The 13331-nt window shown below is 46.0% G+C and overlaps 1 protein-coding gene across 3 annotated transcripts in view; it reads right to left on the reverse strand.

The window, feature by feature from the left end:
• The window catches only part of LOC146205780 (uncharacterized), a 33299-nt gene that overhangs the window by 1546 nt on the left and 18422 nt on the right, over window positions 1-13331 (reverse strand). For all 3 annotated transcript variants that reach the window (XM_084590463.1, XM_084590462.1, XM_084590461.1), the window contains one exon: window positions 10904-11033. In XM_084590463.1, coding sequence (XP_084446589.1) covers window positions 10904-11033 — 130 coding nt within the window. The remainder of the gene's footprint in view (window positions 1-10903; window positions 11034-13331) is intronic.

A 13331-nucleotide genomic window follows, 5' to 3' on the forward strand; every position in this document is an offset into this window, starting at 1 on the left:
AAGCGAAGGCGTTAATGACTGCCACCTGCAGCTGGCCTCATGAAACCTAATTCACATGCCTGCACTTTGAAGCACGCTTACTCAACTCTTTAAAGTGTACCTCTATTATCCACTGATTAGAATATAGTTATAAGGTATCAAATTATGTGAAAGACAATCTTCCATAGATATAAAGCTGCACTTTAGCCAAGAGCCACGAACATACCTGTGTGGCCAAGGGGTAGCATATCTGACTTCAGGTCCGTTTGATTCTCGTATCTTGCCCAAAATTATAACCCATGAGAAAGAAAGTGTGCAGAGTGGCCTGAACTGCATGCACCTGCACAACCAATCTCATAAAATAAACTGTGCAGGGTAAAAACGTATGCTGTGTTGTGTTGGGTTTTGTGGTGCATAAGCAGCTAATGGTGAATCCCAATTGCAGAATTTGGAACACTTCCACAGCAATGTTATTGGTTTTTCTTTTTTTAGCAACAGTATTCCAAACGTAGATGTCCGGGAACACGGATTGCATCTTCCAAATGTAGATAGCGAGTGATCGCCGAGCCAACGTTGCTCCATGCACCAATCAGGCTGCTCTGCCGAAATCTGCAGATCGGAGCGGAAGTTTACATGACGTGCTCCTTCAGCGGCGTCCTCCCCCCTCCCCCCCACTGTCTGCACCGCGCCAGCTTCACCCTTTGCGCTGCGTAGCATGCAATCAGTATTTGCCGCCACTATGGAGGCAAATTCTTGTCGTGATCTGATTTTATCTCACATCCTTCGGGACGATATGGTAATATAGTGTCCATCGTGGTCGATGCATCATGGCCATAAAGGAGAAAGAATGGCCTAAATCTGGTGGTTGACTGCGTGGCAGTGTTGTAAGCGTACGTCACGAAAGGAAGAACAGCGTCCCAGTTGGTCTGATCAGCGGCGACGCACATCGTAAGCATATTTCCGAGAGTACGACTGAAGCGCTCAGTCAGCCCGTTAGTTTGAGGGCGATAGGCTGTGGTGGTCCGATGTATGATGCGAAATTCGGCCAGTAGAGCTTCAACGACGTTGGAAAGGAAGACTCGGGCTTTGTCACTCAGCAGCTCATGCGGCGCGCCGTGGCGAAGAACAAAATGATGTAGCAAAAACAGGGCAACTTCACGGGCAGTAGCGGCAGGTAGGGCGGCGGTCTCCGCATACCGGGTGAGGTGGTCGATGCAGACGATAATTCAGCGGTTCCCAGAGACCGTGCATGGAAGTGGCCCGTAAAGATCAACGCCAACGCGATCAAAAGGACAGGCCGGGCATGGAAGGGGTTGTAAGGGGCCAGAAGCATGAGGTGTGGATGACTTGCGGCGCTGACAGGCGATGCAGGAGCGGACGTATTTGCGAATATAACCGTACATGCCGCGCCAATAGTAGCGTTGAGAAATTCTCTGAAACGTCTTGACTACACCAGGATGGGCACACTGAGGTTTGGCATGGAAAGAGGCGCAAATTTCATGTCGTAAATGGCGGGGAATGACGGAAGCCACCGTCGACCATCAGGCATATAATTGTGGCGGTAGAGAAGACTGTTTCGTAGGGCAAAGTGTGGTGCTTGATGGCGTAAAGTCTGAGAAGGCGCGGCGTTTGGAGAAGTGGGCACGATGTCGATAATAGATGCGAGCCACGGGTCTTTGCGCTGCTCCACAGGTATATCAGCGATGGTTAGAGACGAGAGGACGGGATCAGCCGCCGTGGAGCAAGCAGGTCTGCTGGATAGGGGAGAACGAGACAGAGCGTCGGCGCCCATGTGTTTATGGCCAGAGTGATATATAACGCGGATGCCAAATTCCTGAAGGCGGAGAGCCCACCGTGCGAGGCGGCCGGACAGGTCTTTAAGAGAGGACAGCCAACATAATGCGTGGTGGTCCGTGACGACGTCAAACTGGCGACCGTACAGGTAGGGTCAGAATTTTTAGTGCCCACACAGTTGCCAAACACTCCTTTTCCGTAACTGAGTAGTTGCATTCAGCTTTGGAGAGGACACAACTCGCGTACGCGACGACGTATTCATGAAAGCCGTTTTTCCGTTGAGCCAAGACAGCTCCAAGGCCAACACCACTTGCATCAGTATGGACTTCGGTGGGTGCTGTTGGGTCGTAGTGGCGAAGGATTGGTGGCGATGTCAAAAGGTGGCGGAATGTGGTGAACGCTGCGTCGCACTCGGCCGACCAGGCAGTTAAGTAACTGTTTCCCCCGAGTAGCTTCGTCAGGGGTGCAATAATAGAAGCAAAATTCCGTACGAAGCGCCGAAAATACGAGCACAGACCTATGAAGCTTCGAAGTTGTTTGAGTGAGACCGGTTTAGGAAACTTCGCCACTGCGCGCAGCTTGGCCGGATCAGGGCAAACACCTTCCTTAGAGATGATGTGACTCAAAATTGTCAACTGCCGGGCAGCGAAGTGACACTTCTTAAGATTCAGTTGTAGGCCAGCATCAGTAAGACAAACCAAAACTTGCCGCAAGTGCTCTAGGTGCGTGGCAAAGTCGGTGGAAAAGACAACAATGTCGTCCAAGTAGCAGAGGCAGATGTGCCACTTGAACTTCCGCAAGATGTTATCTATCATCCCCTCAAATGTGGCGGGCGCATTGCACAAACCGAAGGGCATCACACTGAATTCATAGAGGCCATCCGGTGTCACAAATGCAGTCTTCTCTCTGTCACAGGCGGCCATTGGCACTTGCCAGTATCCGGAACGTAAATCAGGAGACGAAAAGTACTCGGCACCTTGAAGGCAATCAAGAGCGTCGTCTATACGCGGAAGCGGGTAATTGTCCTTGTGGGTAATTTTGTTGAGGCGCCGGTAATCAATACAAAAGCAAAACGAACCATCTTTCTTCTTTACTAGCACCACTGGTGAAGACCAGGGGCTTTGAGATGGACGGATTACACCACATTGTAGCATGTCCTCAACTTGCTCACTGATCACACGATGCTCTGCCACTGACACACGATAGGGGCGCTGTCGAAAAGGTGAGTTGGAGTCGGTCTGAATGTGATGCGTGACTGTGGAAGTGCGGCCGGCCGAGAGGTGTTTGGGCGGTGTCAAACGCGAAGCGAAACGTCTGTAAAAGGGTGACAAGCTGCATCCGGTAGGAGAAAGGAAGAGCGTCATCGATGGCGGTTCGGAAGAAGTCGTCTGGCAACGAATAAGGCGTCGAATCGGACTGCAGAGCATCGATGTAGTTACTACGGTAGGTCTCGGAGGCCTCTAGGTCAGAGAGAAGGTTGGCTGGTTGAATAGAACCGGGAGATTCCCGACGTAGCAGAGTAATCGGGCAGGGAGACGGATTGTAGATGAGTAGCATCGTGAAGCCACCGTAAACATCGAGAACAGCAGACGGCAGCAGCAGGCGCTTGCGATGGATGAAGGATGCAGACGGCGTAAATAAAACACTAACGGCTGACACGGCAGGACACGATAGAGGCACAAGGGCACAAGCCTCTGGTGCTACGTCGACATCTTCAGCGATGGTAAGCTTTTGAGGACACACTGAACTGTTGTCGTCGGGCAGTGCGTCGCATAGTGCAGAAAATTCCACCTCAGCTCGGGCGCAATCGATCACGACGTTATTTTTAGACAAGAAGTGCCATCCGAGGATCACGTCGTGGGAGCAAGACGACAAAACTACGAACTCAACACTGTACAAAACACCTTCAATGACAACACGTGCTGTACATGCTGCTAAAGGTGCAATCCTCTCTTCACTGGCAGTGCGGAGCGACAAACAGTCAAATGACGTAACTTTTCGCAATCGTCGGCAAAGTCGCTCATGAATCACAGACACTGCAGCACCCGTATCGACCAGCGCATATACAGGCAGACAATCGATAGAGATCACTATAACATTCGTGGGTAAAATATGAGGCCTTGAGTTTTTCGCAGGGCACGCAGTTCTCACCTCAGGAACCGCGAAACTTAGTTTCTCTCGTCAGCAGGTGGTGGCCGCCGGCGCATTGGCGATAGTGACCGGCGACGTGGAGATGGAGAACAATGGGTCGTATACGGACGCTGTTCAACGGCGTACGCAGGCAAAGAGGGAGTAGAACGAAACAACGGTGGGGAGAAATCAGAAGACGCAGGCTCGGGAGGCGCGGCCATGCGACGACGAAACCGACGGGGCACGTGTCCAGCGAAACCACAGTAGTAGCAAATCGGGCGATTGTCCGAAGTACGCCAAGGGTTGTAATAGCGTGGAGTCGGAGTATAAAGCGGAGTCGTTGGAGGAAGCGGTGCGGGGCGCAGGACAGGCTGCATGGTTGGTAACGACTCAGGCGGAAGCCGCGCAGCCCCAGCCGCGTAGGTCAAAGGGGCTGCAACAGAAGGTTGGCTGTACTGTACTGGTGCTCCGATGTATGCCAAAGGAGCAACAGAAAGAGCTTCAGGATGCGTGGGAAGTGCTTCTGTGACTTGTTCGCGGACGACTTGCTGCAACTTTGGCACCAAAGGAGATGGAGCGTCAGGACGTTCGTGAACGAGTGATTGTTGACGGGCAACTTCTCGAACAAATTGTTTTATTTGTGGCAGCAAGGACGACTGGTCTGCGTCAGGTGTTAAAGCTGCAAGAGGCTCCTGGTGTGAGAGCGAAGAACGAGTGATGTTGCGGCGCTTGCGTAATTCATCAAAGTTTTGACATGCATTGATAACATCGACGATGGTTGCTGGATTTCTGGCCAGAAGCATCTGGAACGCGTCATCATCAATTCCTTCCATAATGTGACCAGTCTTGGCATGCTCTGGCATTGAAGCGTCCACGCGCTTGCACAGGTGTACAATATCTTCAATATAACTGGTAAAATTCTCGCCAGGAAGCTGTGCACGGCCGCGCAGGCGTTGCTCAGCGTGCAGGCGTTGCTCAGCACGCAGCTTGCGCAGGCCGGCCGAAGATATCGGCAAAACTAGTCTTGAAAGCAGACCACGTAGTGATATCGGTCTCGTGGTTGCGGAACCACAGGTTGGCCCTGTCCGTTAGGTAGAATATGAAATTACTGAATTTTTGGGCGTCGTCCCATTGGTTGTGAGTACTAACCCGCTCATACGAGCCCAGCCAGTCTTCCAAGTCATGGTCGCCGGTTCCGCTGAATATAGGAGGTTCCCGCTGGAGCTTTACGGGGGACGAGGGCCCGGTTGGACTAGAGGTGCTAGAGTCGGTCATGACTCTTGTCGAGAGTGTGCGGCTGCAAAGCTCCAGGGCGGCAGGAAATCCTCACCTCCATTAAGTGAAAGGGGGTTTTACTGTGTTTTAACAAAGAATATAGCCCTCTCTAAGCTACACGACGAGCAACACAACAACACAGCTAGCCTAGGCAAACACCAGCGAGCTCGTGCAGCGCAGCGGCACTACATTGTTCTCTTCTTCGTCTTCGGGATATCCGCTCGTATAGTTCATTACAATATATATATGACCCATGAGCAGCAATTGCTTACCATACACTGTGGGAATGATGTTCGATACGCATGCATAAAAAGTTATTTTGTAACTTATATTGGACATTTGGCTGTAATTTTCCATCACAATGAAGATGAGGACCCAGGGGTTGCGAAAAAGACTGAGGAAAAAGAACCAGTGGACGATCGGTTACAGTATTTAGATTTATTGATTCAATTCGGTGATGATCATCTTTGTTGGGAATACAACCAGAGATCGATGAAGCCCTTGCTAAGCTCCAATTCGGGGCATTCCAAGTTAGTGAAGAATGGGATGATCAACACATGCTTATTAAATGCGTTGAAGAAATCTTGTTACCACGGCATGGGCAAGAGTTTTGAAAGACAAGTGACAAGGATTGCAAAGGCGGTTATCGGGAGTCGGTTATTAATGAGGCCAGTTGCCGGGCACTGAAGAGCCTTAAAAGAACGCACAGGCTGAAATCCCTGCCTAGCATGGGTGAAAGGAAGAGGAAGGTTGCGGTGGTACCGTATATGCACAGAATTTCACATGGCCTCAAAAATGTAGGCAAGAGGTATGGTGTTGACGTCGGATTGACCGCCCCGCTCAGGATGAAGATGATTTGCCTGGCTATTCAAAGGGAAAGAGATGCGAAGAAGCAAGAATGTGGGGTGAAACATAGAGACCCATTTGTTAGATGCAAGAGTGGTGTTGTGTGCAGGCTTCCACTCTCTTGTGGAGCCTGTTATATAGGACAAACAGGACGCTGTATTAACTATTGGAACACCGGAAAAACTTGGAAAGTGGAAAGGACAAAACGTTTCTGGTATCACATTGCCATTCATGTGAAATAATGAAGAAGGAGAAGAAATGCACTCCTAAGTTTGACAAGGTTAGGATTTTGTATCGCCACAAAGAGAAGATGACGAGAGAGATAGTGGAATCATATTTTATTTCAACGGACAATAAGTGTGTCAGCAAGACTTCTCTTGCTCTTTCAAGCAAAGAGGTGTCTTTTTTAAGTGATTTTTTGTGCAGCAGGTGAATCCAGGGATTGTTTCACGTGATTGTTTCATTTTCTTCATGTTTGTTTTTTCTGGGCCTTGGAGTAAAGGGCTTAGGCATAGTTGTGAGTCAGCGCTTGTACTGTGGCTTTCTTTAATTTTGTCCTTTGTCTTCGTGTTTGCGCTGTTTAAATTAATAATGAATTGTGTCATACCGTTTTGCCACGGTGCCCTTCATACACAAAGGCAGACTTAAGTGCCTCTACCAAATAATTTTGCCACAATTGGAAATGGTGTGCAAAGCACAGGCTAATCTCTCCTCAAATTCATGGCCTTCTTTTTCGCGAGCAATCTCCCCCCTCTCTAACCTTTCAAATGCTGATTGCATCAGCAAACCAACTTCATGAAACTGCAAGCAGCTGTTAGGTCTGGAGCCAAGCTTCTTTAAGCATTTTGGGATTTTTAGCCTTTCACCTCAGTACTTTCAATATTTTAATTATTTTATTTCTAGATACTGCAGGCCCTTCCAGGCCCGGGCAAGAGTGGTTACAATAAAATTCACAAAGTAAACAGATTGAAAATGCGTTTGACTACTCTCAGTTCCATTAAAATAAAGGGATATTAAGTACAAATTGAGGTTTTCTAGGTCAATGACGCCACTTTCCTATTCCAGTGAAGCTACTGCCACAGAAAATAGATCGTTTTTATAAGCTGGAGAAGAATAAAAATGAGATTAATGTTGCTTCCATCAACCATTTCCATGAGTACATGGTGAAGACATAAACTGAGGCTTCTTTCGATGCAGAGAAAAGCAGAACAACAAGGGATTACAAGAAGTTTGGCTTTTGTTCATTGCAGGACCTGGCAGCACTGGTCACCGATGCCGCTGCTTCTTAAAGAAAATGCACATTGGTGAGAATGCTTGAGGAGCAGAATTGAAAAAAATTGAAACTTTACATACAGCATGACTCAAATGTCACTAGGAAATGTAAGTATATGAAGTATATCAATTGCTCTGAAGGGAAGATATCGGGCGAGATGGGAATTGAACCCGGGACCCTTCAGCCAAATCAGATATAGTACCCAGAGGCCACACAGGTGCATATGATGGTGTAAAGCAGGGCTGTATATCTATGTCTCGTGGTCTTGCACAAATTAGAGCTGTGCACGAGCTCGGGCTGGCCCAAAAGCCTGTACCCGGCCCGCTCGGAAGCCCTCTGCCTCGGGCTGGGCCCGGGCCAAGGTATATTTCCATCAATCAATCAATGAATTTATTTTCACATAAAATGTACAGCGAAAAAGGGTGACAGGAGAAAAAGCTGCTTTTATTGCAGCTTGACTGAACTCTAGTCACCCAGCAGCATTGACGAACGATGCACTATTTACGCTTATACATAATTTGGTTTTGGTTTGATCTGAAGGGTTTAACGTCCCAAAGAGACTCAGGAGGAGACGCCGTAATGAAGGACTCCGGAAATTTCGACCACCTGGGGTTCTTTAACGTGCACTGACATCGCACAGCACACGGGCGCCTTACTTTTCGCCTCTATCGAAAAGCGGCCACCGAGGCCGGGATTCGATCCCGCATCCTTGGGAACAGTAGTCGAGCGCCGTAACCACTGCGCCACCCCGGCGGGGTATACATAATTTGACTACATTAATTATACATAATACACTTATATATAATACAGAAAAATGAGCATGCAAAATACATAAGTAAAAAGATGTACATGATCAAAGAAAAATGAACATGCAAAATACACAAGTAAAAAGGTTTACATGATCAAAGACTCCAATTACTAGGACACACATAGTATATTATACCACAATACATTATATACGGGGGCAGTGAACGACACTATATAAACAGTTCAGCAATACTCTTTTGTGACAGTTGTGCGATATCAATCTGAAGCGCATCATACTGATTTAGTAGTGTTGGTAACATATGTTGAGTCATCATTTTACCATAATTAGTTTGTGTTGACAGAACCAGCCAAGTTGATGGATTACGAAAACAATAGTTACTGGAAGATTCTGTTAGTTGGGCTAAATCTAAAAATAGGTCTAAGGTACCTTTAATGGCCAGTTTATAGGTGCAAAGTAATTTATGCGTATATATATATATCTTGCGCTTTAATGATCCTGTGTGTATGAAAAAGTGGTGCTGTGTGTTCCAAGGCTCACACATTTCCAACTGCGTGGAGAGCTCGTTTCTGGAGGATGGAAATTTTATGTATATTTGTTGCAGTGGTGTTGCCCCAACCCAAAACACAAAACACAGATGGGAATGAAAAAGAGCATAGTAGATCATGAGTTTTACTGTAGCTGGAATGGTTCACCATTTCCGCTTCCCTGCTTAATTTTGATGAAAGGTAGCTGACATGATCATTCCACGACAGGTGTTCTTGAAAGATCACTCCAAGTGATTTGACACATTTTTCTGTACAAACTACATACGGGCCTAAAACAAGTGTTTTCGGTACATCAACTAATGAGCTGCAGGAACGAAATACCACGCATTTCATTTTCGCTTCATTTAAAATAAGGGAATTTTTTTCACACCAAGCTTTCAGTTTACAACAAAAAGCACTTGCTTTTATTTTTATTTCCGCCATGTTCTTTCCAGAGAAAAAAACAGTACAGTCATCTGCGTATATAACAAAACGATAACTCGTATATTTTTACAATGCCATTAATGTAGTAAAGAAACAAAATAGGCCCAAGAATACTACCTTGCGAAACTCCCGATTCTATACATCTCAAACGTGACCTGTTATTATTAATGTCAGTGAACTGGAACCGACCTTCAAGATAAGACTGCATCAGTTGTCTCGGGCGAGTCGGCCTGGGCCAGACACTCCGATCTCGAACACATTCAACTTATGCGAAAGCGCTCGAATGCGGCTATAGTGCGATAAGCAGAATGCACAGCATTTTACCGCGTCCTCCCCATGCGAGAGCAGAGTTCTTTCCCGGTGTAGACACAGGTTTCGTCCTCGCCGAGAAAATATCTTTGGTAGCGGTCAGTGACCGATCAAAGGAGCGTCACAAATGCCTGAATTCAATGCATAAATTGTTGTCTTTGCATAATAAGTTAATTCTACGTACGTACTGTCTCTCTATATATTCAGCAAATTTGTCATTTTAAATGAGAGAACTCAACATTTCAAGACCTTGAAAAAAATTATCACCTTGAAATTATTTCCTTCTGTAGCATAGCTTCAACTGCAAAAATGGCATGACGGGCCGGGCCTGGCCTTAAATTTGAGCGTCGGGCCAGGCCGAGCCGGGCTTAGGCCCTTTCAAAGTCGAGCCGAGCTCGGGCTCGAAATTTCAGCCCGTGCACACCTCTAGCACAAATCTGGCAGCTTACAACTGTATGCTGATGAGTATTTCTGAGAGCAAAGGCCCAAATTAAGGGATCATATGAGTAGCTGAGCGGGCAACAAAATGCATGCATGTGAACAAGGATCCGCAAAGGGAGCTGCAGATGAGAGCCATTAACAAGTTACAGCTTTAAAGGTGGAGCTTTAGGGTCCCCTAGATTTTTTATTTTAGGTAACTTAGCAATCACCAACGCTACTGCACCTCTGTTGCATAAGGAAGGTGCAAGTAACAGTGAAATGTAAAAATTAAAAAGAAAAATCAGCCCACTTGATGACATTCCCACGTCACAAGTCTGAATTACAGTGATGGAAAAAAAAAAGTTATTACAACTTTAAGTCATCCTAAGCATCTTTCAGTGCCAAAAGATGTCAAAAGTGCTGCAAGAAGCCCAGTTATCAGATTTTGCTACCAACAAAACGTACAGGAAGTGCCCTTGATCACAAATACCAGTTACAAACAAGCTCATGCAGTCATCACCAGAAGATTTTAATTAATGCTGGCTGGCACAAAGTGACTTCCCCCTCTTTTTATATAAAGAAGCACTATCATCCTGCACTGGCCTGTACTGACTGTACTGGCCCTCCCCATCATTTATATAAAAATTACATTCTAGATGAAGCGACAAAATGCACCAGAAATATATTAACAAGGCTGATCTACTACCTCAGAAAGCAAATCAAGACCAGCCGACAATTGGCCTATATACCAGAACAACTTGAACCAGATTTATCAACAATATCGTGACAAATAAGGAAAATTACTGAGAAGTTTTAGAGACCACTACACAACTTTCTTTCAGAGCTGCTCCATCTGCATTAAGGCAGACGCACCAATAACCACCTTGCAAACAAAGCATATTGAGTGTAAAGGCAAGAAACCATGTGCAGCCACTCTCAAATCGAGTGCATTTTGTTTTCTTTAAAACATAAGCAGTTGCAGATGGTATAAATATGCAGTTATAAATGTGTGCACGCACTGGAAAAGGGAGTGGCGAGGGAGGAGGGGAGGGGGCACATGCTGAAGATTACTGGTGCCCTTCCCTTCTGCTGGGCACAGCTCAAAGTGCAGACTGCAATAGAAATGGGGAAGTTAGTTACCTGGCCGCTTCCTGCTGGCATGCCATGAGCACAAGCTTTGCTTCTACAAGTCGTGAGAAAAGGTCCAAACCACCAGAGTCTTTGAGCGACTTGACACTCTCAGCCATCTCAAGCCAATGATGTACATCCTCTGAGGAGAGAAGAGAATCAAACACAGCATTCATGAGGATGAATTTTAATGGCATCAGAGCATCTTTGGTCATGGCACAAGGTGCTTCTGCGTAAGAAAGGAAGGAGCAAAGACGCCATTTTTCGAGCGTTTCAAAGCAGGAAAATATATTCCATTTTCAGTACCAAACCTCATAGCAACGAGTGTGCACACTACTTGCAAGGTAGCATCAAGAGAGTCACAACACAGGCCAACCACATTCCTCCAGAAACAAAAACAAAGATGTTTACAGCGGCCCTGCTGTTGATGAAGTTGGCCATAGTGAACTGGCCTCAGCCACAGAATGCACCAGTGTAGGGCTGCTTAATAAGGCTAGTGGGCCGAATCCACTTATTTCTAAAGTAACTCTGCTGCCCAATCATCGTCATGATAGTTGCCTTGCTACAGGCCAGAGCCTTCCTCAACAATCACCACTGTACTCCGCCAGTTGTGGGACGCTAATTCCCTAATCCTCTGCCTGACACCCTGCTATGTTACTCCGTCCCCTATAGGCCGCGTGCATAGTGGCAGCCACGCCTCTGATGGCTGGTTCGCAATGTACACCCGGAGTTGGCCCCTCTGGGTGGTCGCTGCGCATGTCTATGCAGTGGTTGTGTTGCGAATTGCTTTTTTTTTTATATTGTGATACAAGCGTCGTCCGCTGCCAACACTTTGTGAAACAAACATCATGGCATTCAGTATGCTAAAGCCGCAGACCGGATTACTTGTCTCCAGCTTAGCAGGCGTAACCTAAGGCACTGTTAAATCACATTTCATGTTCTCATGTCCTTCATTCCAAACATATATTTTGATATCAAGAAATACTTGGTGTAATCGCTGCATTGCAATGAGTGGTCTGATGTTCGCTACCATTTGCATTTAAGTATAGGCAACAAAATAACTTCTCAGTGCTTAGTGCCGTTAATAGTTCACTTTTGTGGTATAGTTCTGCAAATTTTCATAGGTTCTGAACGCAAAGTAAACATGACAGATGGGCGTGAGGGACAAGACTCAATGAATGAAACATGGTGCTCCAAATGAATGCATTGTGTATACATTGAAAGAGACAGACAGGACACCGAAATTAAGGCATTCATTTTTTTTTTTTCTTTTGTAACGGAAAGCTTACTGTCTGAAATTGTCGATTCCATAGCGATTTTGTTTTAACATGATTTTTAGAACAGTGCATGTGCCCATGTTTATGTAGGCTGATATTGGAAACCAAAAACAGCAACTATGATGACTTGGTATCGACACAAATGATGTATCAAAAACTAATATAAACTTCCGCCCACCAGACCCTACTCTATTTGTTTTCATACTCGATGTCACGGTAGAGAAATGTATGCCTCATTGACGAAAGTTTCAATGGGCCATAATGCTTCATCCAAAGAATTCAAAACACGGTAGTGCCATCTAGTGAAAAGCACCTAAAAGCGGTGCAAAAGGAGGGGACCGTCACTGCCTTTTATTGAAGGACACAGTGAAGAGAGAGAGTGCAAGATATAAAACATGACAAGCTCCTCTGAAAAAAAAAATAAAATACTGTGCACTTCAGAAAATCAGGACTATTTTCCCTAAATATGATCACGTGGGGTTGATGGCGTTTACCGCCAGAGGTCACTTCAGTTGGGTATGCAATTTTCAAAGTCAAATTACAATTATAAATTATCGTTTCTTGGACACTGCAGAGCTCAATTTGTACTATAAGATCAAGCTCATATAGATAAAGATTTTGCTATAAGAAGCAAGACTTTTCTATTTCCACCAAAATTTCATGACACATTTTGGACACTGTTCTGTCCCTTGAAAGGTGGGTACAAGGGGAATTAATAAAGTTCCTATTATCAGTATTATAGCTTTAAAAAAGGTGCACATGAGACACATCACACTGAACAAACATCTATCTACTTTCAGTGAATCACAAAAACTGTATTCTATATAACACCACAGAGTACTGCTATGGCATCGAACTAAAGAAGACGGCATCCATCGGGAAATTGGAAGCACTCCCAGTGAATCCACTTTCTTTATTTGAAGGGCCACCATTTTAACAAGATTCATGGCAAGCTAATGGTCGTGCATAGCGATAATGTTCAAGTCTAAAGGAATGTTGTTAAAGGATGCGGAAGATTTTAGGTCACTTACACAAGCCTGGATGACCTTGCCGACTGTCTCTGGCAGGTGTACGAAAATCTGCGACTAGTGCGGAGTTGGTTTGTGGAGTTTACTGTCCCAAAGCGACTCAGGCTATGAGAGACGCCGTAGTGGAGGACTCCG

This window comes from Amblyomma maculatum, chromosome 1 (assembly GCF_055883805.1).
Source record: "Amblyomma maculatum isolate TAMU_Amacu chromosome 1, ASM5588380v1, whole genome shotgun sequence".
Taxonomy (NCBI): domain Eukaryota; kingdom Metazoa; phylum Arthropoda; class Arachnida; order Ixodida; family Ixodidae; genus Amblyomma; species Amblyomma maculatum.